This window comes from Psilocybe cubensis, chromosome 2 (genome assembly GCF_017499595.1).
Source record: "Psilocybe cubensis strain MGC-MH-2018 chromosome 2, whole genome shotgun sequence".
Taxonomy (NCBI): Eukaryota; Fungi; Basidiomycota; class Agaricomycetes; order Agaricales; family Agrocybaceae; genus Psilocybe; species Psilocybe cubensis.
The window spans coordinates 3,026,074-3,053,579 of record NC_063000.1 but is presented as its reverse complement, the minus strand read 5'-3'; the positions used below and the strand labels follow the sequence as shown (position 1 = coordinate 3,053,579).

The window sequence follows — 27,506 nt, the reverse complement described above, 5'->3', positions numbered from 1 at the left end:
TTCACTGTCCGTCAATGCTCAAACCTTACCAGAAAGACGATTGACGTCAATACCAGCTTTGACACCATGCTGTGGACGCAAAATAATGAGCGCGATGAATATGTGTTTGGCGGCACCCCCTACCTTCCAGGTCATTACTCCACCGGTGATCTATGTCTTTGGGCGACTCAACGCAGTAAATGGCACACTGGTAGCAAAGCTGCTCGAGGCGTTTGACGCTGTGAGTAGAGGTGTAGGATGAGATTAGGAGACTAGGAATATGACGGCGTGTTTCTTTCTATCATCATCCGCAAGTTGCACCCGAACACAAGCCATAGCCAGTCAACGGCCAGCAACCGCTTTTTCGACAGATCTCGGTCGTCCTTGGTGTTGGATATTGTGTGCCGCCACAGGACATTGTTTTTCCGCGATCTGTTCTAGAACGTCGCATAACAGCCCACATCGCCCACAGAAATGGATTCGGACAAAATACATGGCCTTTTATGCAGGAACTGGATCATCATACAGACGCATGGATATGCCCGCAATAATGGGCAAAGTCTTTTTACCTGTCTGCAGTTATTGAACATGGCGTTTTGGGACATCCTCCAACGTGAACCATAGAACAGGCCCTGGAGTCCTTGGTGTTTTCGTGCAACTCCTCACCTCCACACATGCAATATGAGATTGTGGTGTTGTGGGCGTCGAGAGTTCAGCTCAACGCAAGATGACATCCTGTCAATAGTAAGTCCTTTGCTCTTTAACCAAATCGTTGTGGTTTCTTCTTGTCCAGATTTTGCTAGGATTATATTCTCTGTTCTGGCGTGTTTCTGGCATCCACTGGCTGGGTGGTTGGCACTTCCTTCTCATTTTCTCCCGCGCTTGACTTTGCTTTCTGGATTGGAGGGCCATTATGCTTTTGCCAGAATTTATTCTTGTTGTCTTGTATTTTGAGGGACTTGCTGATCTTGAAGCACGCCTTACAGGATTACGAACAGGGCCTGTTAATGCAATTAATATCGCCAGATCACACATTCGAAGAGAAAAACGAAGAATGACTCCTCTGATCCATTTTAATTGGACGTGACATCAATCATGTGACGTATCAATATCACACTTGGAGGAAGACCATAGCAGTAGCCATCCACGAAAAGAGTAGGCTTCTAGGATTAAATGGAGGGTGACAGGGCTGAATCAGGATTGTTCCTACCATGCGTTTTCTGGTACTCGGCAGTCGCGACCGTCCTGGATTGCAACTCAGGCCTGTCCTGTCTGGGCAGCCTTGCAGTTGTCTTATTGACTAAGAACAGCATGATTAATACGGAGCCAACAACAAAACATCGATGCGGAATACCTCTTCTCACATTAACCAGCAAATCTATCTCAGACCTCCAGCTAACAATAAATTACGAATAAATCACGATATTCGAAGCATCTTCGTCTCCCAGGAGACCAATGTTGGCTTTGAATGACTGTCAAGGCTGTAGAGGATGGGAAGTCGCGTTTGAGGATTACAGACACAGGTTGACAAGTAAGATTGATCTTCATGGTGCAGATCCAGAAAGAGAAGGTGGTAGAAACGCCTGGAGAGAGACTCTTGCTGAGTGGGTGTTTAGGAAGGTCGCCCACTTCCAGTTATACATTTCCACGACTTCGAGACGGAATGGACACAGGCTATTCCACTGCGTAAATCAATGCACCGCTAACGTCAATCATGGGCATGTTCGAATACGCCCACCGATTCCTAGTCGTGATGGGGGTACGATCCTAATATTCCCGTGGAACAACATTCTATGTTTGTTTTGTCCAAATTCGAATTTTGATCACAAGTCGGGAGATGTCCATGTTAAGAGTTCTAGCCATGGGGATCAATTCTGGGAGTGACACTCCCGGGCAGCTCTCGGAATGCTTGGACCAGCCTTGAAATCTTTCGATAATTTGCGGTCTATCAACCAGAGCAATCGATTGCTGACATTTTGGCCACGCCCTTCTCGCTTCACTGGAGCACTTATTGAAAATTTTGTCGACGTATATCCTTCCTCGAAGTCTGTCCCTTTGCAACACCTGTGGGTCATGGTTCTTTTGGTGGAGTACATTTAACCAATGCTGCTGTCAATCTTCCCGACATGAGAAGAATTGGTTGGCTGCGACCATAAGTTCTTGTTTTAGAAGGATGTCGGGTTCGGTAAAATGTATTTTTGGGACGGACTTCGTAGCCATCAACGCTCCAGGACAAGGTGTTATGAATACGTCGAGAACAGGCTTTGCCGGCAATAGTCCTTTGTTTCGATAGGCGGACAGATACTCACGGTATATGGAATGTCTTCAAGTCGTAATACAAAATTGATCCAACCAGGCGAGGTCGGTTGGTCGGAGGTCCTTGGTAGCTGTTTGCTGGTATATCGAACGTCGAATTCGGCCTAGCGAAAGAGTGATTCTACCTCCCGCAAGATCTGTCTCCGACAACAACACATACTGGATCAATGCGACTCACTCATGCATGACAAGTGGGTACATTGTTGTTGGTATTCCAAATGCCATTGAGCGTCAAATCCTTTCTAGATGTTCATCTGGGTGTTGAGTTTTGGAAGCCGTCGAACCATCTTTATACCTTGCTGAGGGTAACAATACGGGCAAGTCGAGTAACAAGGTCCGCCTCTGCGTAGATGGTCAAATTTGGGGAAGGGAAAGGGAAGTCCGTGACACTTCGAGTATGCATGTTAGTTGGCAGTGCCGGTCCCAATCATTTTTTGGTGCTAATTTTGTGTGCTGACGCGTGTCTCCGTTGATTCCAAACTATGTAGTTTTTGCAGAGTTCGAAAGAATGGCAAATAACGGGAATTGGCATGTATCGTCATTGACCATTGTCATGAGGATGATTTTGGTTTGTTGCAAAACCCGTGTGTGTGTGTGAATACTAGGAGAGCGGCATTCGTCAATCTAACTTTTCAGAACTAGCCGCTTTTCATTGTGTTCATCTGATCGATTTTGTTCCTCGATTTAATATCCCTCACCCCATTTTTCTTTTATCACTTCAACAATTTTGTTTTGCTGCAGGTCGACGCGGCCGCCTGTCCTTTCTTTTGACTTTAAATTCTATCCTCTTCATTAACGATTCCATGGCCTGCAGCCCCTTGGCATCTATCCGCCAAGTCCTCGAGCTTGGGCACCCTTTCGTGCCAACTCACCGCGATGCGGTGGAAGGGCTCCATCTTCCTGGCGTACGTCCAGTACATGCTCAGGCTCAGCCAGAGGAGAATGAGGAGGTGAGTGGCATTTTTTGCTGCGTTTCCTATTTTACCCCACTGCTGCGGGATTTTCTCAAATTAATATAAACAATTGAACATTCAAGCTGACTGTGGTTCTCAAGGTACAAGATCGCGACGATGCTTCAGATGAATCTCACGCAGGAAGAGGAGAAGCTGGCCCGGTGCAAGGCCAGATACTACAGGCTCAAAACCAACAGGCGCCCGTGGTAAACCCACACCCGAATCCAAACGCCAACGCGGCCCATGGAGGAGATGGATTTATCAAGGTAAAGTGGAGAGATCAACTTTTCTCATAATTCGTAGTGTTGACGGACGATATTTCCTGTACCTGTAGGCGAAACTTCGAGCTCTAGCCGCAGCATTCCGTCGGCTCTTCCCTGTTATGGTTCTCGAGAGGTGGATCCGCCAAGTTATTCGAAACCAGTAATTCTGCTAAAAAAATCCACCGCGTCAAATCGCAACAAAGACGCGAACATTCACCTGTTCGCAAAATTCCGCCTGTATCATATCCACCCATCGGTCTCATGCCCCATTCAAGCCACAGAAAAGCCAACTTCGAGGCCCTTTCCCACAGCCCCCTCGAACATGCCAAATTTTCTTGAAAAATAAGCGCCCTGGCCCTTGTTGTATATATCCCTTGGTCATCTACTGGAACCCAACCCACATCCCTCGCACACACTGTTCATTGTTCGAAGTGAAAAAAATTCAACCCGGTGCCGAGCTATAATAAAAAAGACCCTTCATTTTGATATAATTATCACCGTTCATCTCCTGCACGGCGGTCTACGCGGTATACTGCCACTTACTAAGACCATCGATCGTCGGTTTGTTAGATTTTTCTCATAGCTGTCGTTGTCATATATGCACATTCTGAATCATCTGTTGTTCCGTTTTTATCACTTCACAACGGTCCATGCTGCCTTGTTGGTTATTACTCTCCTAGTTTCTTGGTATCTTAATTAGCATTTTTTTAGTCTTGTACTGTCGTTTTAAACTATCATTGTCGCTGTCGTAGCAATTCGAATCATGTACATAAAATTTACGAGTTCTCACTTGCAATATTCTCTTTCCTGGAAAATACGAATATAGCCATAATTTCGTTGACAAGATGCAAAATTCGATTGATCTATGATACACAACGTGTTAGAGGTGGAGGGTAAAAACAGACAGGTGTAATCGGCGGCGGTGTGATCATACTAATGAGGGCCCTAAGGCGCGGGAAGCAAAGGATAAGATATTACGTCTAAGCACTGCAGGATAAAAAGGGGTAGATGTGTACTGTAGGTCAAGAAACCAAGCTAACTAAAAAAAAAATCAAAATCAACAGATCAATCGAATCAGATGAGAGCAACGAGACGGGCGCGACCAGATACACTACACTACACTAAGCACAGAAACAGAACAGATAGGACAGCGAGGACAACACATATACCAGAAATGAGGGAGATAAAGGCAGAGGGTAGAAAACGGGGCGACAGTATAGGAAATGGGAAAAGGTCGGGGTTAGATGCGGGTACGTGGTTGTAATAGTATGGTGTTTTTTAAAAAAAATTTCGGACATGGTACAGCATTGAGAACGGGCGGTCGACGAAATCTAAAAAGAAGCACCCTGGGACCCAATCAAAATAATCACCGCTCTGAACAGTGAATACGGATTTGGGACTGTCCAATCGCGAATAGATAGCAAATTGGATTGGCGCGACCGACCGGCCGTAAGTAGATCTTCTGCGAGACAAAAGCAAAAAGCAAGAAGTGAAAAGTGAAAAGTGGAAAAGTGGAAAAGAGGAGAGAGCCAAAATCGACGTGATTCGTTTCTGACTTGAAGAATTCGAGTTTCCCGGTATCGCCTTCTCGTACTGCATGTATACCGCAGATCGCAGATCGCAGATAAACGAGATGAAGCACGAGGCCAGAAAGCAGGGAGCGAAGTGACCGCATTCTACGTTTTAGGGGTAGATGTGGGGGTGGCGGGAATAGGCATGCGGTCCTTAGTCGTCATTGTAAAAAGGCGCTACTCGGCATGGAGGCTGCTTATAATTACGATAGATCGAAAGGTTATTTGAAAGGCCAGTCCAGTGAAAGATTTGAAAAGTAGGTCGAGATTCGCGAAGCCTTTGACACATTACACATTTTTTTGTGAACAAGGACGGAATCTGTAAAGATTCAAGAAGCTGACAGAACATAGGTCCTAGATCGAGGGTGTCACTGTGCTGGGATACCGATTCGTGGCGGTCCAATCACGAAAAGCGATTTGGCACAACCAACCAAACAAGCAAAGAGTCTAGAGGAACGCAGAAAAGGTAAATCGCGATATCTTCGTTTCTGGGTCGAATTTGTTACGGCATATGCAGTGCGTCCTGCCAGTCCTGGTACGCGTCCACCCACGCTCACATCTTTTCATGATCATAGCCTCGTCATTGTCATTGTCCTTGTCCTGCCGATCTTACAGATTCATCGCCTACGCACTCATTCTTTTCTTTCTCGTTTTCAATTTCCTTTGTTCTCCTCTTTCTTCAGCCTGTCAATGACAATCCCATTTCTTTTTTTCTTTTTTCTTTTTTTGCAATTTTGACATTTGCCCTGTAACACCCCTCTTCACAAAAAAGAAAAACCTCGAATCCCAAATTTGGACTCCCAAATCCATTGATTTGAACCCAAACAACCCCAATATTTGAACCAACATGGAAACTGTAAATAAAGCAAGCAAGCTCAGGGGCTTTTCGATAGTCGACAGTCGATAGTCGATGGTCGTCTGCCCGAGTTGACTTTTTTTTTGTCGGGTCCGGGCAAAAAACCATGATGGGAAGAAAAGCGGAATATGTTTTAAATAAAGCAAGCTTTCCGGGCGTCTTCGATGGTCGTCGGTCGTCGATTGTCAGTCGCCCGTTAATATTATCGAGCCCCGCCAAATAACCCTATGGCAATATCCACAAGTGCATGCATGCATGTATAGTACACGCCGCAAAACCTTCCCATAATCCAAGCCTAAATCCCCAGCGAGAACAAAACGAAAGAGGCCAGATGAGGCAAGGAATCCGACTCTGCAAAAAAAAAAAACAAAAAAAATGCACAAAACAAAGAGACTTTTCATCTGTACACCGTCGAGTCCTGTAACCGCCAGCGCCACAGCGGACCCCACCACCACACAGAGCGCGGACGGGTAGCAGCGACGGGTTCCGCGCCCGTAGGTGCATTAGGGACAACCTGCGCCTGCGCCTGCGCTTCTTGTTCCTGATGTTGTTGTGCAGCAGCCGTCCGCCGGCGCACCCGATCTCTCCCTCTTTCCCGCTCGCGCTCGCGCCGCCTCGCACGCCTATCCTCATCAGAAACATACATATCATCCTCCTCCTCCTCCTCCTCCTCCTCGTCTGATGGATCGGAAGACGATGCAGATGACCATTGGCTCCCGCTCCCATTCTCCTCCGCCCCCCTTCTCCGTCGCGTACGGCCCCGACTGCGGCCCTGTCGTTCGAACTCAAAGTCCCGCTCCATCTGGGCATCCGTATCGCGCTCGGCGCGCCTCTGCCGGCGCCGCCAGCCAAAGCCCTCCCATCCCCATCCCCACCCAACCACCTCGACCTGCCCTCGACGCGCACCAGCAGCACCACTAGCATTAGCATTGTTATTCTTGTTGTTATTGGCACTAGCATTGCGTGCCGCAGCTTTCTCCACAGTAAGCGGATCGTCCTCCGCATTTCGGGTGCTCACATCCGTCATCTCGATGCCCATCTCCCCTGATCCTGGACCCGCCGCACTAGCGCTCGGCCCAGCACCCGCACTCCCAGCCGGCACCGCGCCGATCTCGCGCATCCGCTCGACACGCTCGGCGGCCTGCACGCGCGCGGCGGCGTTGTGCTCACGGCGCAGCGACGCGTACCAGCGCCAGACGACGCCAGGGAGGTACTGCGGCAGACGGCCGCTCGGGCGCGTGCGCAGGGAGGAGGAGGCGTAAGACGATGCGGAGGTCGTTGTGTCGCTGAGCGAGGTCGAGTTGGTGTTGGTGTTGGTGTTAGTGCGGGGGGAGGTAGGGGAAGCGGTGAGCGGCTCGCTCGAGTTGGTCTGAGATATTTCGCGCGGGGCGATAGAGGATGGGGATACGCCATGGCGCAGATACGCGTTGGAGGAGCGCGAGAGGGACTGGCCCGACGCGGACGCAGAGGACGTGGGTACAGCTAGCATGCCTGTCCCATTCCGGGACTCGCTTCGTGCGAGCATGGTGCTTCGCAGTCTGCCCATTTCCTTCTTCTTCTCACGTTTTTCCCTGCGACGGGCGTCGCGCTTAGCCTGCCTGCGAAGCTTGTCCTCCATATTTTCGTCTTCGCTCGCAAAGGCGCCGCCCGAGCCAGCGCCGACCCACCACCACCAGCCGAGGAAGCTCTGCCAGAGAACGACGGCCCACATGAGGGCAGGGAGCCAGACGAATTCTTCCTCCTTGTGGACGTAGAGGAAGTTGAGGGCGGTACTGACGACGGCGAGGGAGAGGGCGGCGCAGCCAAAGACAGCGGTGCCGCCGTCTGTGCGCCAGGCCTGGCGGCGGTTAACGAGGAGACCCCAGATAAAGAGGGAGAGGGTGAAGAGGAGGGAGAGGGTGGCGTTGCAGACGTTGCGGACGGCGGAAGCAATGTTGTTGACGTAGGTGTTGCCGCTGATGGGAAGGAGCTGCATGACGGCAGCGACGACGGCGAGGGGCCCTAGAAGGGCGAAGATGAGACGGCCCTCGAGCTTGGAGGGATAGAGTAGAGTGAGAAATTGAATGTGTGTTATCTTGGGAAATAAAGTGATCAGATGCAAATAAGATGGAGCTAGAAGAAACAATACCTGGATGAGACCCGAGGTTGAGGCATTCATAACGAGCCAGGTGGCCCTCTCTGCGACGGACCAGCCCTCTGTGTTGGTATCGATGTCGAGGGGTGGAACATTGACGGCGATGTATGAGAGCATATAAGGCCACTTTTCGCTCTCGGCAAAGGTGGCGGAGAGAACGACATGGATGGTAGCGATGAGAGAGATGAGCAGAGTGGTGACACCGGAGAGCTGGAGAACATAGTTTACGGGGGCGAGAGGCCAGTGATACTGAGCGGTGAACATGAGATGGATGAAAAGGACGGCGACGAGGGTGAGGACGACGCCGGTGAGCATGATCTGGACGGGGAGGGAACGGGCGAACTGTGGACGGAAGGCGAGGTAGGGGTCATGCTGGAATCTAGCAGAGAGTCAGTAGCAGTCAGACAAAGGATCTGTGGACATACTCTGACGTGCTGTCGTCTGCAGCAACGATGTGCAGCAGCGAGCACAGGACGAGTATCGCAGACATGGTCGCTGTGGCCACACACAGATTCTATCGCCGCCTCCACAACATACTCCCCTGCCAAACACACACAAACATTCTAATGAGCCCGGCCCGCCAGCCCCTGTTTCTCTCTGGTGTGGATCCACCATGTTCGCCCATCGCCCTCTGGCCCTCTACAGGCCTGTCTCTCTGCTCGCCGTCGCTCTTTTGTTCTCTGCCTGTCTGCTATTTCTATTTGTCTCGCTGTCTCTCACCATCATCAAGCCCATCTATCTTTTTTCTCTCGTCTCCACTGCACCCCCGCCAGAATCTGCCCCGCTCAGTCTCGCCACAGAATTGCGCTTCGGCATCTGGGGATTCTGCGCATACAATGCTCTCGGCGTCACTCCTCTTTGCGTCGGTCCCACCCTGGGATACACCATCCCCTCCTTCGTAGCCACCGACGTCCCGGGCCTCTCCCAACCCATCGTCGACGCCGTTCAGCAGGCCCTCTTTGCCATCCTCATCCTTCACCCCATCACAGCAGCCGTCTCCCTCTTCCCCCTCTTCTTCTCTCTATTTCTTGCCTCACACCCGATGGCGATTACCGCCCTGATCCTGAGTGTCGTCACCGCCCTCCTCGCATCCGCCGCACTCGCCATCGATCTTGCCCTCGTACTGGTGGCCAGATCACAGCTGAAGAACGTCGCAGATGGGAGCATACACTTTGCCTTTAATTTTGGGCCAGCATTCTGGATGATCATGGTGGGCACTATCCTTACATGGCTGGCACTTATCGCCCTTTCCGCCAGGGCGTGCTATTGTCTTGGTGTCCGAAGGTGAGTGATGACGTAGATATATGCGTCTTTATTATTAAATGTTGTCATCAGGCATCCAAAGGATATCCCCCGCCATCGGCGCAGGCATAGTCGCCACCACGCACATCTCATCGACATCACTTCCGACAAGTAATTGTATTTTACCAAGATACCCACATCACACACGGACGGACCAGCACTAACGACCATTAACGACTACTAACGACTACTAGCGACCCACCAACCCCAGCGTGACCCAACTTGTAAATATATACATCATCTATGTACCAATTTTACTCGCTCGATGAGCCTGGCAAGCCTTAACTGTTCAGGCTATTTTAAGCACAAGCACATGGACTCGAGGCATCGATTCAAAGTTAGCACAGTGCTTGAGCCGGACTGCCACTCTGACTGTGTAACTTCAGGTTTCCAAAGTGATAAGGAGGAAAAAAGCAGAAAAATTTAACAAGGTCGAGTTGTGGATCAATGATTGACACTGACATCAATCTCACGAACGACCCGTTTACGCCACCTTTGCTTGAAATGGACGAAATTGCCATGTTTGGTCAGTGGGCTCCCTTATCCGGAGGTAAGTGTTTACACGGAGTTTGCACATGTCAGAGAGACAGGAGACAGGTTGATGCATGTAAGCGCTGAAGCTGCAGTGCGCTTCCAGCGATGCCTGCGCGACACCCCGAACTTTCAAAATGTCCTTTGGCAACTGTAGAATTGAATTTCTCCCCCTGTCTGTTCAAAACTACAGAAAGTTATATTCGGGAGTCACCTACATATGCTATTCTCGTAGGCCATGCACGTACCGCAGATTCTATTTGTCGCAAGTTAAAGCCTTTCAGCCTTCAACAAGTCGTTGACTGTCCCCTCTGAGCCCCTATGTAGCCGTAGATGCCATCAATCAGCCACCCCTAAAGCTACTATTAATATTTGCATCCGCGTGTCTAAATTGGGAAGGATCACCGTTGACATCAGCGGAACCTAAGCGGACCCTTTTGTCCTTCGGCAAACATGATGAAGGCCTTGCAAAGCGCGACATCGTGCGACTCGCGCGAGGCCACCGACATGAATAAACAAATCGAACCTAACGGCACAATGGCTGGCTCCTGCAATATGATTTGCTCTTACAAAACTGCGCGGAAGCGCACGACAGCGTGAATGGGTCCCGCTCACACTTGCAGGGCTCGTGTAGCAACGAACGAACGCGTCCAGACTCCAGATGACAGCTTCGGCGTCTATGCTACACCGTAAGTGCACTTTTCTGATGCTTTACCGTTGGAGGGTTCCTGATATCTGTCTAGGGTACGATGTTACCTGGCCTGAATAGGATTAGGAGCTCGCACGATGGGCGGGTCAAGTACGCAATGGGCGCGACTAAGGGACGGGGGCGTTTCAGTAGTTTGTACTTTGCCCTTTCTTTTCCTGTCGTGTATCCCGGCTTTCTTTGCTTGGGGTCGTCGGCGTCCTTTGTTGTATCTGGTCTAAAGGTGTGTCTGTGTGCCCTCGTTCTTCATATGGGCCTTCAAATTGCATGATGGCTAGCTGACATGCTGTACTATTGACATAGGCGCATACACGGGCAGAACCAATACAGCATCCCTATCTCTGTGAACCACACTCCTTTCGAATCTACCTATTCATTCTTTTATTGTTCTACAAAAAAACTCTTTAGGCTTGGCTCCAGCGCAATGTCTCTATACGAGGGCTCGATCGACGACAACGACCCGCAGATCATATACTCGGACGGCTGGGAGCTCGTCACGAGCGACGGAAACTGGCACGGCACCATGCACTCAACATCGACCATCGTCTCCAGCGCGCGCGTGCGGTTCACAGGTACGCTTTTCCCTCCCTACACTACACAGGAGTCCACCACCGAAACCCAACCGCATACTAATAGTAATATCATCTTCCTCCGCACAGGCACGCGCATCGCATTTATATGCACGATCCCGACGGGCGACGGGCAGCTGAGCCAGGCGTCCTTCGTAGTGGACGGCGGCGCGCCGGTGCGCATCGCACACGCCACGACGCCGCCTGTGCAGTGGCAGACGACGTTCTGGGACTCGGGCCCGCTCCCGTATGGCTCGCACCTCGTCACGATGACGAATACGGGCAACGACGCGTATTTGCGGCTTGACCGCATTGACTATGACCCGACGACGGGGAACGCACCGTCGTCGCGCGCTGCGGTGCCGCAGACGAAGACGGTGGTGGGTGGGACGGCGACGGTGCAGTCGACGGTGACGTCTGTTGTGGTTGTGTCTGAGTCGAGTGGTGCGGTGTCGTCGTCGTCGTCCGTGACGAGTACAGGCGGTCAATCGTGTGAGTCGCTTCTGCTGTTTTGTCTTTTGCTTGCCCAAGCTGATTCGCGAGGAATATAATCGTAGCGCAGTCCTCTTCCGTCTCTCTGACATCCTCGGACCTTACAGTGCAAACCGGGACTGTGGCAGTACCCACAAACTCCAATACCAGTCCTGAACCATCATCGTCTGCTGGTGCGAAGCTGAACGACTCCGACACAGGGTCCTCGCCAGACGCGCAGAAGTCTAGCAGCGCCACGCCGCCTGTGGCTGCGATTGTAGGATGTGTACTTGGCGCGCTGCTGGCTATTGCGCTTATTGCTTTGGTTCTGCTATTTTATCGGAGGAAAAAGTCGCAGAGGGCGATGTCGGCGTATCTGGACGAGTCTGCTATCCATGGTGGTGGTGGTACAGGAGCTCAGGGCTTGGTGGGGTCGAGATGTATGTGCAATTTAACCCTTACATTATGCTTGTGATGCTTATACTTTTTTGCTATGCCATGCAGGGAGAGGAGTAAAGCGTACGATGCCTACACCATTCAGCATCGCGCGCGGATCGACCTCCAATTTAGCGCCGCAGAGCAACACGGAGCCGTCTTTGGATACCTCGCCAACGGGCGAAAGCAGTAATATCAGCCTTACATCGCTCTCATCGCCGTTCAACTACTACGACTCGAGCAGAGGCGTTGTGTCTGCATCCGCGTCGGTGTATCACCATGCTAGTGAGAGCTCTTCGCAGGCGCATGGAAGCTATGGGTCGTATATGTACCAGTATAATGGTGCTGCCGGTGCAGGGTCTAGTGTTGGTGGACAAATAACTGGCGGGTCGAGCTCAAAACATGCAGAATTCGTCGCTGAGCAACAGCACCAATATAATCAGCGCCAACAACAACAACAGCAAATGCAACAAATTGACCCTCGAGCCGTTGTATTCGGCCGCGCTGGCACGTTGAGTAATAGAGCACTTCCACTTCCGCCGCCGCCGTCGCAGTCGCAATTACAATCGCAATCGCACCATCAGCACTACGAAGAGTCCGATGCCGGTGGTGCACCGAGCAGCGTGGGTCCGTTTATGGACGAAGTGCCTCCGCCAGCGTACCCTGGTTGTGTTGTGCATAATCTGAATAATCAGGGTGGTGGTGGTGCCACGCAGATGTCCGGCTCGGGGTGAAAACTTTTTAAAGACTACTCTTACTACGAAAAGAGGTTTTTTGACTTGGGTGTATTATTTTGCTGCATGGTTTCGTTACTATTCCAGCGTGTGCCAATGTATATGTAGTCCGACAACTTTTTTGTGTGTTTTTTGTTAGTGGTGTCTTATTGTCTGTCTTTTCGTGTGTTATAATTGTTATTCAAGGTTTTTGGTTGTGAATGCTGCAGTGAGTCACTGGTAGAAATTGAAATTCATACATACGAGCGTCTAAGGTGTATAATGCCTCCGTCATCATCCCCAGGCGGATAATAGACACCGTAGTTTACCCATGGAAGGGAATATGTGGGAATTATGATATAAATCTATCATGGGTCTAATTGTTTAGGGCGATGCAATGCAAGACTAAAATCATTTTTGAAAGCAGTTTATAAGCCCTATCATTTGAAGCAACGGCATGTAGTTATGAGCAGTCAATCCAACATCACCCCCGGCACTGAGAGATATATCTATGACAGTAAATATTTTAATAACTTATTACATGTAAAAAAAGGATTGAGCGGGTGGCCTGAGCCAATTTAAATAGGTGGAAACAATAATAGTACATGGCGAGTAAAGTTGCTGAAATATAGAGTTGAATTGAGTAATAAAGCAAGGAGTGAGTTCGATGTAATGAGTGAAGGAGTCAAGTGATAGTGAAAGCTGACAACAGATATGTTATATGTTCCAAAGGAAGTAGTGCCTCGACGACATTCTCAGAATGTCATTCACAATGCAGCGGCTGGATGGAGGCGCGTCCATGTAGTAGTAGTAGGAGGAGAGGAAAGGAAGGGGGAAATGATGGCTCAAGAAATAGACAACCAATTAGTGAAAAAGATTGTGTATGTTGAATTAAATGAGTCGAGGATTGGGCAGATATAGGAGGACGTCTGAGTTGGGCGCGCTGCAATCAAGACATAGCACCCAACAAGGAGGGCGAAGAAGAGAACCGTTAAGGCGAGATGGGACCAAGGACACAAACTTCGAGTTGAAGTTCGGGTTGAAGAGGTGAGCGTAATCTGAATGCACAACATCTAAATCCAGGTTGGACTATGATAATCTCCTTCGAAGGAGAGCTTCTGCCATAGCAGTCGGTATCAATTTTTGGGCGCCTTTTGTGAGTAACAGAAATTTATCCTGCAATGAAATAATAAATTAAAACTTCTTGTAAGCAAACATCATAAACACTGCATTACTTACCTTGATAAAATCATTGGAGTATAGTCCATTACTCTCAACTGATGCAAACCGAAATCCTCGAGAAGTATTGGGGCGACGAGCAACAAAGTCCGCGCTCGATTCGGCGTCGTCCTGTTTGATGACAATACATTTTAAGTAAATACCCATAAAGAAGGTAAGTACACACCTCGGCCTCGTCCGGGAAGCATACAACGTACGAAAAGTGCTCCACACCCTCTTGGGCAGGTTGTGCGCCTTGTATATCAATAGTTTTCTGGATAAAGTTAGTGACAACTATAAATCGACGAGATACAAGCGTCCACGTACCATTAAACGTGTCAAGGGTGTCTGTGGACGTTTAGTGCTTGTGGGTCTGCTGACGGGCATGAGATGGACGGGGTCCACCCAAATTAAGACCGACGAAGAGCCCTCACAATATGGCCGCGGCTGATGACATCCGTTTTCAAGGACTTGTGTGATAGATGGGAGAAAAGAGGTGCGAGGACGATGCATAGTCTAATGAAAGACTCCAAGAGTCCAAAATGAATGTACCGCTATTAAAATGTGTTTGGAGGGAAGGGGGAAAGGACCGTCTATGGAATATCAAGTTCCAGGAAATATTATAGTGAGTGTAGTAGGAAAGAAAGGAACGAAGGAGCCTCAGGCGTGTTGGAACAAGTTGAAACATAAAAATGTTTTCTTCGGGCCCTTCACATAATTGCGTATATGACTAGATGCAACATGTTGGCATGATGAATTAATTGAAGGTAGGCGGCACCGCATTGATTACGTCCAAAGAAGCTGTCTTTTCTTAGATACCAGTTCAGTTTAATTGCCGTAGCCAACTAGCAGATTACCATCTGTTTCAACGGTATCCTTTGAAGATTCTCGTCTCATTCCCAAGGATACAATCACCATAGCTCAATGATCATGTTCTGAGAACGATATTTTATTCTTCCAAAATTCTCGAAGCCAACAACAACGCCGCAACAGTCTGCAAAGCCAAGATAGTGAGATATTCAATGTGATGTAGGAACTCGGGGAGAGGGAGGGAACTTCAGGTTGGCTAAGTTGAAAAACTGACTGTGGGCGATGATATTAGAACTGACGAGCTTTGGAGAAGGGAACACGCTCGTCGTATAATAAAAAGCCCCATCGAACAATGCCCTTGTTCCAATATCGAAAACTCCAAGAATCCCGACAGCCAGCTAACAAGGCTAAAACTGTAAAGCTACGAAGCCTGAGAAAAAAATTTTGATGCATGCAACACCCACTTGTTGTGGCGCCCCACCGCCGTCGTAGCCATAGGAAACATTCAACAGTACATAAAGTCGGGGGCCTGATCTTCAATCCATGATTCCCGAAGACATGCAGAGGACTGAAAAAGGTAGCTTCTAAGGTAATGAGCGAGTAAATGTTCTCGGGTTTCGAGCCCTCCTGTTGTCTCCTCGTGCTGATTCCGTGCGCTAGGTCCTCCAAGAATGACAGATGGCATAGTTTGAAGGTCAAATTTTACCCTTGCAAACGAGATTCTCCATGATTGGAACAGCCGCAGTGACGAGAAACACGAGCACCCGGACCAAGCCAAGCTTCAGGATACAAGCGACTGCGACACCAAAATCCAGGAGCTTGCATGAAGGATTAATCAATTTCACTTGATTCCACGAAATCGATTGTTGTGTCTCCTCTGTTGAGCGTTGTGACGACTGGCAGGTGGGTAGACGGATAGCGAGTTCGTTAAGTTAACCCAAGGTTACTTGACACGCCATGCTTATACGTCATGTTCACCATCTTCGATTCCGACGCGCTATCCTGTACGCTCTTGCAGATACAATTTAATGAAGCCAAACTTCGTACTGCTGCGTATAGCATCGCCCATCATGTCCAGGGGACCTTGTAGGAAAGATGGACGTTTCGGCGTAATACATTGCTTCCGATTGTTGTCTCTTCTGTAACGTAGTTCCGACAGCATTCGTTCGTAAACCTCTTTTGCGATCGGAACAAGGAATCTTGGGGTGGTTTCAAAACCAGAACAACAGGTGAGTAACGAACGGCCTTCGTGGAATGACGAAGAAGTAGTGTCTGTAAAAGTGATGATGAAAACAAGTGCAAGCTGTTTGTGGTTGTTTCAACGGCCAAAGCACCACTCTTGGCAAACTCTTCAAAGTGAAGCGTGGGTTTATAAAACCATCTCTGGGGGCTGCTGTTTTCAATACCTCTTGACAAAATATTGATCTCATCCTTCTAATCGATTAAGCTTGGAAAGACTGGAACGGTGGAACCTGAGCTAGAACGATCGCAATATTCATACATCAGGAAATGGAGTCTCCACATGCAGTTAAAGATCGACCTCTAGGAGACCACGACCTTGTGCATCGGACAATTCAGAATTCAGCTTCAAATTTCTTCTGTGAATGGATAGAGATGTGCTCCATGAACGTCTGACAAATGGATCCAATCACGAGTTGGCATGCGTATACACACTGGGGGGCGGAAGTGGTATTAATTATATATGAGCAGATAGGTATACACCTAGACTGTACAGTAAGTATGTCACAGATCTAAATGATAGTAAACAAGTACATAGATATGTTACGATTATACAGTGAAGTGGTACTTGGTCAAAGACCATCATTAATACAAACATAGGGGTAGATGTTTCGATGATCAACATCGCGATTAGGGAAGATGTTCCAACAACATGATTACTGATTATATGCTGAACTGTTTTTTGCTAAAGGGTTGAGGAAATTTTAACTGTTTTGCTTGGGTAGAGTTTACGGAGGGCACCCATGAAAACAGAGATGCTGAGCTAATGACTACGGTTCAGTCCCGAAGAAAAGATGATAACTCAAAATTTACCTTGACCTTCGCGTTTGAGTGTATCGAAGCGTCATTGAAATCAGGGTGCCCCCGAGAAGTATATGGTCGCTGCTCTTTCACTGGCTGGCCGACAACGTTGTATTGCTGCATGGTTGGTCTCTACCAATTCATTCCTTCATAATTAACACAGCACATTATGTGGTCAAGCAAATCTCCCGACATACCGTGCCTTGAGGGAAATGTACAACAAAAGAAAAATGCTCGTCTCCCTCTAGTTCCTCATTAACCATATTCACCGGTTTCTACGCGAAGTGTGAGTTCCGTGCGATAACACAAAGTAATAACGCATTTCATACCGAAATGTAGGGAAGGTGATGATTTGCATATTTTGGGGGCACATCGACTGGTATGAGCACTGAGGACTCTGGCTCTAGAATGCAGCACTGAGGTTCTTCTTCTAGAACGAGGCTTATAGATGGCATATAGACACGAGAAAGAGCCATTTAATTGCGGTAGTGGATTAGAAGAGTAGAGCGAGGGTCAAGCAAAAGTATCAAACAATTCGACCAGAGAAAATGAATGTGTGGGCAAGCTCAGCGGGAAAGGCAAAAGAGGCCAAGACGTGAAAGTGAGGGACGCTAATCAAGAAGGGCAGAAACCCTGTAGGGGACTAGATGGCCTTCTGCCTTCTTTTTTAGCGTCTCCGGCGCGCATTTTTGGATCGGAAAACCGATGTAAGCGTCGAAAAGATTGGCTCCATTGGTCGTTTATTATGGCTCAAGTCACCCTAATTGGGCTATTTAGGATTTTGGTAATCAGGAACCCGCTTATCCCTATAAGTAACTTGGCTATCAAGGGACTACATACAGAGAATAAGCTGACTTTCAGCCTGTTTGTCTAGTTGTTCCCAGTGAGTAGTCAACTTGAATCGGAAAAACGTGATATCTCCACAGCTTGTGGACTTTCATCCATCCAAGTAGCCCACACCTCACAATGGAAACTCTGAAAGCGACGGTGAATTTGAGTCTGCGACTCTGCGTGGATATTCTGGTGCGCTCACGCACCAGCCACAGAGCAATTGTCTTTTTTAAGGTGCCGGTGCTTTCCGCTTGGAATACGCCTACGGAAATACCGATGACAACCATGCGGACGGGCAGATGGATCATGGGGCTGATTTGGACGGGTCCCATAATCCTACTCCTTGCATATCGGAAAAAGGATGCCTATGTTGCGAAGGAGCATGTTGATAAGCAAAACGGGCTTCCAAATGAATTGGGTTTAACAGTGAGTTGCTCCGAATATTGAGTTGATGGAAATCGTAGCCGCCTTGGTTCGCGCAGAAACTAAAAAAGGCTACTAGATTGATATAATCAAGTTGTGGTTTGCCGATTTGGTAAAAAGATACACATTACTATACATTGTTTCTTGTTAATATGATATTCGCGGGCAATCCACAATCAACCCCTCCAGATTGGACAAATCCATACGGTCACTTCAAATCGCAGGATAATCGGCAGGATCGCAGACAATCAGTACATCTCGAGACTCATTCCGTCGTGAATTTCATAATCCGCCAGAGTGATATGATCTTTATAGGTTGTGTACCTGTGACATAGAGGAGTTAGAGAAATCGGAAGGCACCACCATAACGATGTTTGCAAGGAATATAACAGCGAGAAAAAGCGACGTACCATTTCTTGAGTTGGATCTTTGAAGCATCGGTACCGGTTTGCGCTGCAATGAGTTTCTTCAAGTCGCCGACGGTATCATCAGGGCTACACTTGACGCGGACTAGAGGTATGCCGTGGCAGATGGGAAATCACAAGGCCGTGAGTGATAATGAAAGAATTAATGGTACATGGCACACAAACCTTTACGCCCAAGGCGGTCATTCGCAATGATCTGAAACAAGAATCAAGGAAGATCGATCATGATTTGGAAGGAGTATATCTCACCTCGATAAGAGCCATTCAGTCCAATTGTAATCTCAAGCAAGAAAGTAATGGAATACGGAAGGATTGAAGACAGATTGAGGTCTATGTAGGCAACAGCTGGTCATTGAATTCTTATGTAATCGATGAATTGCCTTTCGTCATCCCGAAAGTAGAACTTGGCAATAACACGGTGTTGACCAACTCTCTCGGGTCCAGCGTATTCATTTCCATCCTTCAATATATAATAAATATACCAGCTAACTTTATGAGGTGACGCCAGTTGATCTCTATGTTTTCGTTCTTCCTCTTTTTCTAAACAGTTTGTTCAATATGCCAGGAGGGCCATCATATTCTACCATTTACGATCGTCAACTGCGTTATAAACGATGAACTCATACCCTCCCGAACTTTTGGCCCAATTGGCACCGGTCATGTTTGTTGCGGGACTTGACCTCCCTCCAGCACCTCCCCCGGCATCCCCAAGTACCCCTGCACCCGTATCGAAACCTCACGATGCATTTCAAGTCCTGACCCTTCGCCTCCGAGAGGCACTGTTGGCACAACGAAAGGTAGCTATCTGGCAACCGGAAAAAAATAAATCCTTCCAAGTCATCCTAGTTGACAGGGACGTGAAATTTCCTCCAAGAAAGCTAGTTGCGCCTGATGATCCCCAATACTCCGCTGCACATTCTCCTCTATCTCCTCTCACACCTACTTCCCCACTTCACCCTGATGGACTTATTGCTCCGATTTGGATAAGAAAGCACACCTCTCTTTTACCCTCTGTTTTTGTTTTGTTCCTACGCATCTTCGAATATCCTCCGCACGTTTCACGGACACCTTTAGACTTGCCAGATGCCGATCGAGAGCGTGACCGAGAAACAGAAGAAAGGAAAAAGGATACTGAACTTGCCGCAGATGTTGCTGCGAGGAAGAAGATCACGAACGAACGTGGCATCAAGCTTACGGTGGTTCTTATGGCCAGTAGAAAGATGTTAGGTTCGTTCATTTTGCTTACGTAATGAAAGAAATACTCAATTCTTGTTGCGGCGGTGTAGATGACCCATCTCTGGATGCTAGACTGACATTTATTAGAAGACAAAGTGGGCTCGACTCTAGAGCCGCACTCTTCGTTCTTAGCCCCGTGAGCGCATCTGAACTCAATGAATTTGTCAGAAGGTATATGTTCTTTTTACTGAGTTGAAATGTAATGCTAAAGGTTTATTGATAGCCTCCAGCAAGCTCTATACGAACCAGCAGTCGAATATTACACAGCTCACTCAAAGCGTGTTAGAAGAAAGCGAAATAGACATTCTCAAGCCATCTCTTCATATCCCAACACGGCAGTGGCCTTGGGAGGGCTCCCCATCGCACGTCCTCTTCGTCCAGAAGGATGGACAGTTCGTTATGAATACAAGATGGCATGTTTCGCGGAATTTAGAAGTGAAGACGAGGTCGCATTGAAGTACGTATCGACTTGAAATCGCTTCATTAGACATCATTTTCTCACATGAGTGTAGACATTATCAGGATGCGTATGAAATGCTTACCATAATGTTTGGTTCTACAGCAATACTCCCTCCTCGTACAAAACGATGGGCAGAAGCCAAGGTCCTTGCTGATTGTATCAACATAAAGGTATTATTTTGTGGACGCTTTTAATGGTTATTGCTGATGTCTAACAGATCGTTAAATTATATCTGTACAATAACGAGCATGCGCTTGCTCTTTCTCATCATAACGCGCATATCCGAGTATTTGGCGATTTCTCTAGGGGATGGGGAATCGGGGAAGAAACCTTCGAATTTTGGAGCTGGATTGCACGGCAGTGCGTAATCTCAGTATATCCTTTGCTCCTAACTCTTAATACTGCAGCAGACATCGTGTTCTTGCGGAGCTTCTAGAACAAGGGACACGATCTAACTTGGTGCTCCCTGTACATAAACCTGTTCCAGCAAGCGCTGCCGCCTCCCAGCAGACTACAAGGCCATCACATAATGTTGAATATGATGCTGTGCGGTCCTTGGGCATCAATCCAAGTCATGCTCTGCAGCATCCAGGGTTTTATTATTATGTGGCAGCAAGGTGCACGGAGATGCGCAGAGAGAGATTCATGGCCATTGCCGATGCCGAGGTTCGTAGCTTTTTTTATTGTTGAGGGCATTCATTGACACTATCTCCTACAGCTAAGTCAAAAACCAATAGCGCTTTCTCCTGGTTATTCCAATGAGAAAAAGGTTGAACATCTGGCCATCATCAATGAGGTAGTTTCCAACATTTTTACTTCTTCCACACAGCCTAATTGTGCCAGCTATATACAAAAGCATATGAACTTTTCAAAAAATATTCTTCGGCATCGAATCAAGGCCAAGGGCGTTTGACGCTATGGATTGCGTACAGAATCGCACAAACTTACTATGAGGCAGGAAAATTTGATATGGCAGTTCGGTGGGTATATTTACAACGGCATCAACTGCGATATTTAATGCACCATTAGGTTCTTTGAGCGAATAGCCAAAACGTATAGACGCGAAAGGTGGAACTCTATGTTAAGGCCTCTTTTGTCAACGTGGTATGCCTGCGCTCAACAGTTGGGTGATGTTGAACTGAGCATCAAATTGTTGGTGGAAATGTTGGGTCATGGTACGCATCATGCTCACATGCAATACGTGCCACATATGGAACCACGATTTAGATGCTACTGACCTTGAAGACTCGGATTCACTGGAAGAAGATTTGGTAACGGTATTAAAGGTCCGTGCGCATTATCTTCTAATTTTGCTATTCAAACGCTTAAATGTCTTTTAGAGTACTGTGCCTGCAACACCCGATGAAACGCTGGTAATTGATCTGGCGGATGCACAACCCATATGTACGTATGGTATATCGGCTCCATAGACGAGTCCATGTTTTTTGACTTGTCTTCAAGTTGACTCGGATGTCATTTTCTGGTCTCCTGAAGTCAAAGTTGGGGAACAGGTTGCCTTCCAGGTAACATTGACCGCTCCAAGCACAATAGGCATTTCATCAATACCATTTTCTTGGGTTGCGCTTCACTTTGGCGACGACGTCTCTCCAGTGATCGTCGAGCATCAATCCTCGGAGAAAAAGGATGACGTCCAGGTTGTACAAATTGGACAGGTCATAATTTCGGAGAACGAACGTCCTACTGTGAAAGCTGACCTGCGCTGGTCGAAAGCCGGCTCGATCATCTTCACGGGTTCAATATCTTCTGAAGTACCAAGTGTTATAAAGGCAAGATAATTTGATTTATTTTCACCATAACTTTCATCCTGAATGTTTTCTTAGCTTTCATCCATCGTACTTTCTATCGAGGAGAATGGTTGGAAAATCAATATCACGTCTGAGCCGCGTGCAGCACGCTCTAACCCAAGGTTACCTGCGAGATGGCTGAGCTCCCTTGATCCACTTAGGTTTATCCATGCCCCGAGAGAAGACTATTCATCCACCCTGTATGCTTTTCAGCTTACGTTTTCGATTATGCGAGCTGACACCTGATATACAGGGTAAAACTTCGAGAACATCATTTGCATATCGCCTTCCACCACCGTTCTCCTTCATACCTCGATGAGGATTACCCGATAGAAGTTGAAGTGACAAACACTGACACTCGCGAGTTGGACGTGATTGTGAATTTTTTGCTCCAGCCGACGGAAATTGACGACGCAGGTGGGTTTACACATTTGAATAATAATCTCATAGAAACTGACAGACAATACAGTCAACTGGATGGTCGTTGACGACGTGCGATCTACAAGCCTGGTCAAAGGCATTCATTTAGGTGTCCTTGTTCCCGGAACAAGCGCAGTAAAAACTCTACACCTCTTTAATACAGGGGCTGGTGGGGATAGAGTGGTAGATGTTTCTGTTCAGACACGAACTAAAATAGCTTTGAAGACACCCGACGATGAAAGGGAGGATGATGGGGACAATGATGGTCCGGAGACAGAGGCAGATGACGAAGGCCGCACGGATTCCAGAAATGACACTATGGAGCATTTGAAGTTACTCGTCGTGCCGACAGTCAAAGCGATTCAAATCACGAATAACGTTGTTTACCGACGAGCTTTGGACCCGTGGTCAGGCTTGGCCGACCTCAGGACATTCGACGAATCTTTCTGGGACAGCCGGCAGGGAGGCGAGGCTCTGGTGAACTTTGTTATGACGTGTGCTGGACCTTGGAGCATTATCATCCAGCGTATCGAGCTCGAACGTCTAGTAAGTTCTACCGACATATGCAATAGAACAGTGGTGCTGAAGTAATTTTAGGACAATTCGCACGCGTATATTATCAATTCGTCGACCGATATTGACGACGAAGGTACAACCGAATTTCCTGCGGGTAGCAAACATCATTATAAACAGTTTAAACTGCCACCTGACTTTGCCGTTCCACAGAATACCTGGCCGGCGACGAGTATTGTGCAAGCAGCCGGATTGCCTTTTCTCTCAATGAGGAAGAAGACACAAAACAGGAAGTAATTGAAGGTCCGGGGCGTTACGTTGTTACTTGGCGCAGGTATGTCTGTCAGTATTTAACAAATTGATACTTGCTTACAGCGTCCCATGATCTCAGAGTGTTTCAAAAAGGCGAATTGGGGCCTACAGCTGTCAGTTTCTTCCCTTTGCCATCACTTCAGCCACCTTTAAATGATCTGGTCGCCCTTCTCGATGTGCCGCCCAAAGCCACTCTGCATGTCCCTGTGTCATTTTCTATCACGATTCGCAATTATCATCCAACACGATCTGCAAACATTGTTGTACAATTGGAGGGCGATTCATTAGATGCATTTGTAGTGTCAGGACTACGCAACGCTCGTGTGCCTGTCCTTCTTCCTGGATCCGAAGAGAAACTGGTGTGGAGGATGATACCAATCGAGTGCGGGTATGTGAAGATACCACGGATCAAGGTTATAGATAGACGAAAGCCCCTCTCACCGTCTCAAAGCGCTGGGGAACCTGGAGTACCTGCTGACGTTTCTACTGGGGATACTATCAAGGTCATTGATCTTAGATGGGATGCCCGGAAAGCCTCTGCAGTGCATGGCGATCCCGAGTCTGCCATGCCGAAAGAAACGAGTGCGGAAGAGGCAGATGAGAAGCCTTTTACGATACTTGTGTTGCCTTGATGACATTGTACTGTATTCATAGCTGGATGGACCGTCTGCTATAATTGTATGATCATGATCATGATGCTAGATGGCGAAAATAAGGCTACAGGAGATGTGGATCACGTGTTGGTGTGTTTCGCTTGTACATATGGCTGTTTTGGTGAAACTCTAAATGTGTTGCTCCCGCCACCACCACTCTCCCGAGACAACAGGCTCGCCCTGGTTGTGCTCAACCCTGATTCACTGCCTACTCCTTTGTATTTTATAGACGGTATGCTTCTGCATTTTTTCTGCGAATATCTCTAGACATACGAGTCAGGTCACGACTCCAAATCATCCCCCATATACTCCGCCTAGAACTCCTGAAATCTGGGGTTCTTTGGTATAACTATGGTCCCCGCTGCTTCCCAGGCTTTGCTTTACTCGGATTTTGAACAAGCCGCACTATTGCCTGGTTTCCAAAGTGGTCAGGAAGCTACTCGAAGAGGTGAAGATTTTCTTCAGCCCACACGCCCTTCAAGTCGCCTTGGTTTCAACCGGACCATCTTATCGACAAACTCGCCTGAGGCGTTTCCTGATTCAAGAGCAGTACAATGGTCCCATAGTTTATTCCAAAGCGTCGGTATTTCTGATCTGCGTTTGTCTTCCATTAAACCTCACCTTCAAGCAAAGGCGGACGTAAAGGCAATGGAACCCGCAACCCTGACGCCAGTGGGTACAGGCCAAGAATGCCAGACACTCAATGCCAACAACCCCAAGTCTCAAGATTTCGTTCGTAATTCTGTTTCGCGTGATTGCATTGGATCGCCGGTAGCTCCTAGCAAATCTCCCAAGGGTCCACCACCCCCTGTGTCCCGACTATGTTTCCCCTTCGTTACGACATCTTCCCGCCGCAACAAAGCGCCCCCGTCCCCACCTCCCACCCGCCATAAATATTCATGTTTCCCTTCTCCGATGTCTCCTTCTTCGACTGGTCGTTCTTTGCCTAAACATCAACGTCATAATTACCGTCAACACGGGTACTCGCGTCTTGCACTTCAACAAATCAAATGGTTTTGGTCCACACGAGAGGAAGACTGGGAGGGTTACACTATGTATCATCATGATGCATTGCCGTACGAAGGTGTTCCCCCTAAAGGCAATCAGTCCCTTCCTACAAGCCGCCCCTCAACACCGCCGCGGTTATTGCAAACAGATGTCTTTTCTGAAGATCTACCTTCGTTGACTATTCATCCTCGACGTGGAGATATATCCGCATTGAGAGATCCATATTGTGTGCATATAGACCGCTGTTTTGCTAACGTGCCAACTTGGACAATTGGCAAGACAATTTGGATGCACGAAATGCATATGGTGACCGATGAACGGAACACGGATTTCCGACTTTCATCGCACGAAGATGTATCGGACGCGGAATCGGAATGCGAATTTGAGATGTCGACCTCGACTGGCTTCAGCGACGATTCAGACTCCACACTTGTAGAAAGCGAAAGTGAAACGGATCTTCCAAATATCTTGGCCAGCAAACTCGATATCAAAGCCAGCAACCAGTTTGAATCAGGACAACTGTTTGAGGGAGGTTCTTCGTTGTTGATAGGCTCGCATTTACCCTGCAACATTTCGAACTTGGACGTTGGTCACTGGTTCCGGACTGTTAATGTTCTTCATGCTAAGGCGTCACCGAGATTCACTGCTCGTACGAAAAAAGGCCGACCACTAAACTGGTACCGACGCTGGGAACTTCTCGTGGAACTATCTCGAGGTGCTTGGGACCGAACGCATCAGTTCTTTGAGACACCAGCGCCTGCTCCTCTTTTGGAATATGGACTCTGTGCAAGTAACACACGACGATTTTTCCTGATGCACAAGGAGATGGACTCGGAAGATGATGCTTAGAATGTGAGATTCGAATGCACCGATGCTTAAGCAATGTTTATCTGTCATCGAGTGCATTTTTCTGATATGCTTGTGATCCTATTCTTCGACGACGCCATGTATCTGAACCCGTCGTGTGCAAACTTTGTCATACCTTCATCCTGTGCACCTTTTTTTCTCTACTTGCGATACTTTCTATCTCTGATGGTCAGAATGCATCCTCCACTACACGCCATTCTCAACTACGATCTTCGAGCTATTTTCTTTACGACATCGGACTCTAGCTAGATTTTACTACATTTTAATCATTTTGTTGACACCTTACTTCTTTCTTTTCAATGGGTGTTTTCAACCTTCTTACTTTGTCATTGAACCCAAAATTATTATATCCGGAATCTGTATCAACACCAATATAGATGTCATATTTTCGATAATCTTGTCATGAGGTTCCAACAATAAAATAAATTCCTGGTGGCTCAAAATACACCGTACAACACCCCCACGAGTCTCATTTTCTGGTAGGAGTGGTACCAAAACGTTATTCATAGTCTTCCAGGGAAATTGACGCCATATCTCGATAAATCATAGATAAAGCTGAGAATTTTTTGTAGAATGTTCCCAACCTCCCGCTACGCTTTACCATGGGCATTCCAGATGAACAGATCTTCCCTCATGCTACTGCTGCTGCTGCAGAAACTGTGGCGAAACACCAAGAACCCCAGGATTTGATTTTTTACAGTGGATGGGTAATATGGGTCATATACACAGAAGATTGATAATTGAGCAACTAACAAACATATTCCAGTTTTGCCCGTATGTACAGCGCGCCTGGATTACGTTGGAGGAGAAGGACATCCCATACCAGTACAAGGAGGTTAATCCGTACAAAAAAGAGGCACACTTTCTAGGTACGAAAACTGAAGGAATATATATATTGAAATGCTGAATGGAGTATTCCTCAAGCATTAAATCCCAAAGGTCTCGTTCCTGCTGCCGAATACAAAGGACGAGCACTGTACGAGTCTCTAGTCTTGTGTGAATTTTTTGAGGATGCATATCCTTCTCACAAACCAAATCTGCTCCCGAATGACCCTGTCGATCGAGCGGTTGCGCGAATATGGCTGGACCATATCAGCAAAACGTTCATCCCAGCTCATCACCGGCTTCTTCAACTTCAAGACCCGGAGAAACAGCATCAAGCTCTGCAGGACACTTATGCGTCGCTCAAGAAGTTGGCGGACAACATAAAGGGGCCGTACTTCTTCGGCGAGGAGTTTAGCATTGTGGATGTAGCCATTGCACCCTGGATTGTGCGAGACTGGGTAGTCCAAGAGCATCGAGGATTTAAGAGAGAGGATGTCAGTCCAGGCTGGAAAGCATACTCTGAATTGGTGGAGAAAAGGGACAGTGTAGTGAAAACAACAAGTGTAAGGGGCGGCCCGTTTCTATATTTTTGAGGTTGTTGCTGACGTGAAGATCGCTTTGTCCAGCTCCGAGAACATACAGTTGAAATTTACGGGCGCTACCTCCGCGATGAGGCACAAAGTGTCGCTGCGAAGGCCATCCGGGCAGGGGGAGTAATTCCATGAAAACATCTCAGGCAATGAGCTTGGCCGCCTTTATGTGATGTATCATAGTCCGTTGTAACGCGATGTAAGCTGGTAAAATGTAACTACATCTAAATCTGATCGACACAGTCAATCGGAGAACATGCGAAAATCGGAA

General features: G+C 47.8%; 9 protein-coding genes across 9 annotated transcripts; 6 read left to right on the top strand and 3 right to left on the bottom strand.

The window, feature by feature from the left end:
• Window positions 1-3,098: 3,098 nt before the first annotated feature.
• On the top strand, window positions 3,099-3,675 carry JR316_0002505 (uncharacterized protein; the record flags this gene model as incomplete). Its single annotated transcript, XM_047888297.1, has 3 exons — window positions 3,099-3,245; window positions 3,350-3,514; window positions 3,583-3,675. 3 exons carry the CDS (start codon window positions 3,099-3,101, stop codon window positions 3,673-3,675), a joined length of 405 nt encoding a protein of 134 aa, XP_047753220.1.
• Window positions 3,676-6,335: 2,660 nt separating this feature from the next.
• JR316_0002504 (uncharacterized protein) lies at window positions 6,336-8,562 on the bottom strand (the record flags this gene model as incomplete). Its single annotated transcript, XM_047888296.1, has 3 exons — window positions 6,336-8,012; window positions 8,067-8,451; window positions 8,498-8,562. The coding sequence occupies 3 exons, from the start codon at window positions 8,560-8,562 to the stop codon at window positions 6,336-6,338; spliced, it is 2,127 nt and encodes a 708-aa protein (XP_047753219.1).
• A 123-nt stretch (window positions 8,563-8,685) lies between these two features.
• Window positions 8,686-9,360, top strand: JR316_0002503 (uncharacterized protein; the record flags this gene model as incomplete). The annotated part of the gene is made up of 1 exon (XM_047888295.1): window positions 8,686-9,360. One exon carries the CDS (start codon window positions 8,686-8,688, stop codon window positions 9,358-9,360), a length of 675 nt encoding a protein of 224 aa, XP_047753218.1.
• Window positions 9,361-11,035: 1,675 nt separating this feature from the next.
• Window positions 11,036-12,820, top strand: JR316_0002502 (uncharacterized protein; the record flags this gene model as incomplete). Its single annotated transcript, XM_047888294.1, has 4 exons — window positions 11,036-11,183; window positions 11,271-11,672; window positions 11,780-12,091; window positions 12,156-12,820. 4 exons carry the CDS (start codon window positions 11,036-11,038, stop codon window positions 12,818-12,820), a joined length of 1,527 nt encoding a protein of 508 aa, XP_047753217.1.
• A 1,068-nt stretch (window positions 12,821-13,888) lies between these two features.
• On the bottom strand, window positions 13,889-14,404 carry JR316_0002501 (uncharacterized protein; the record flags this gene model as incomplete). The annotated part of the gene is made up of 4 exons (XM_047888293.1): window positions 13,889-13,975; window positions 14,039-14,149; window positions 14,205-14,291; window positions 14,345-14,404. 4 exons carry the CDS (start codon window positions 14,402-14,404, stop codon window positions 13,889-13,891), a joined length of 345 nt encoding a protein of 114 aa, XP_047753216.1.
• A 3,965-nt stretch (window positions 14,405-18,369) lies between these two features.
• On the bottom strand, window positions 18,370-18,810 carry JR316_0002500 (ubiquitin-like modifier hub1; the record flags this gene model as incomplete). The annotated part of the gene is made up of 4 exons (XM_047888292.1): window positions 18,370-18,445; window positions 18,532-18,631; window positions 18,712-18,742; window positions 18,796-18,810. 4 exons carry the CDS (start codon window positions 18,808-18,810, stop codon window positions 18,370-18,372), a joined length of 222 nt encoding a protein of 73 aa, XP_047753215.1.
• Window positions 18,811-19,160: 350 nt separating this feature from the next.
• JR316_0002499 (Trafficking protein particle complex subunit 11) lies at window positions 19,161-23,924 on the top strand (the record flags this gene model as incomplete). The annotated part of the gene is made up of 18 exons (XM_047888291.1): window positions 19,161-19,773; window positions 19,833-19,953; window positions 20,006-20,239; window positions 20,295-20,412; window positions 20,460-20,602; window positions 20,653-20,908; window positions 20,961-21,038; window positions 21,086-21,222; window positions 21,272-21,417; window positions 21,470-21,528; window positions 21,583-21,646; window positions 21,704-22,011; window positions 22,084-22,247; window positions 22,301-22,464; window positions 22,517-23,013; window positions 23,065-23,116; window positions 23,194-23,322; window positions 23,356-23,924. The coding sequence occupies 18 exons, from the start codon at window positions 19,161-19,163 to the stop codon at window positions 23,922-23,924; spliced, it is 3,852 nt and encodes a 1,283-aa protein (XP_047753214.1).
• A 372-nt stretch (window positions 23,925-24,296) lies between these two features.
• Window positions 24,297-25,802, top strand: JR316_0002498 (uncharacterized protein; the record flags this gene model as incomplete). The annotated part of the gene is made up of 1 exon (XM_047888290.1): window positions 24,297-25,802. The coding sequence occupies one exon, from the start codon at window positions 24,297-24,299 to the stop codon at window positions 25,800-25,802; it is 1,506 nt and encodes a 501-aa protein (XP_047753213.1).
• Window positions 25,803-26,422: 620 nt separating this feature from the next.
• JR316_0002497 (putative glutathione S-transferase parC) lies at window positions 26,423-27,370 on the top strand (the record flags this gene model as incomplete). Its single annotated transcript, XM_047888289.1, has 4 exons — window positions 26,423-26,527; window positions 26,587-26,689; window positions 26,745-27,208; window positions 27,272-27,370. The coding sequence occupies 4 exons, from the start codon at window positions 26,423-26,425 to the stop codon at window positions 27,368-27,370; spliced, it is 771 nt and encodes a 256-aa protein (XP_047753212.1).
• Between the last annotated feature and the right edge of the window lie 136 nt (window positions 27,371-27,506).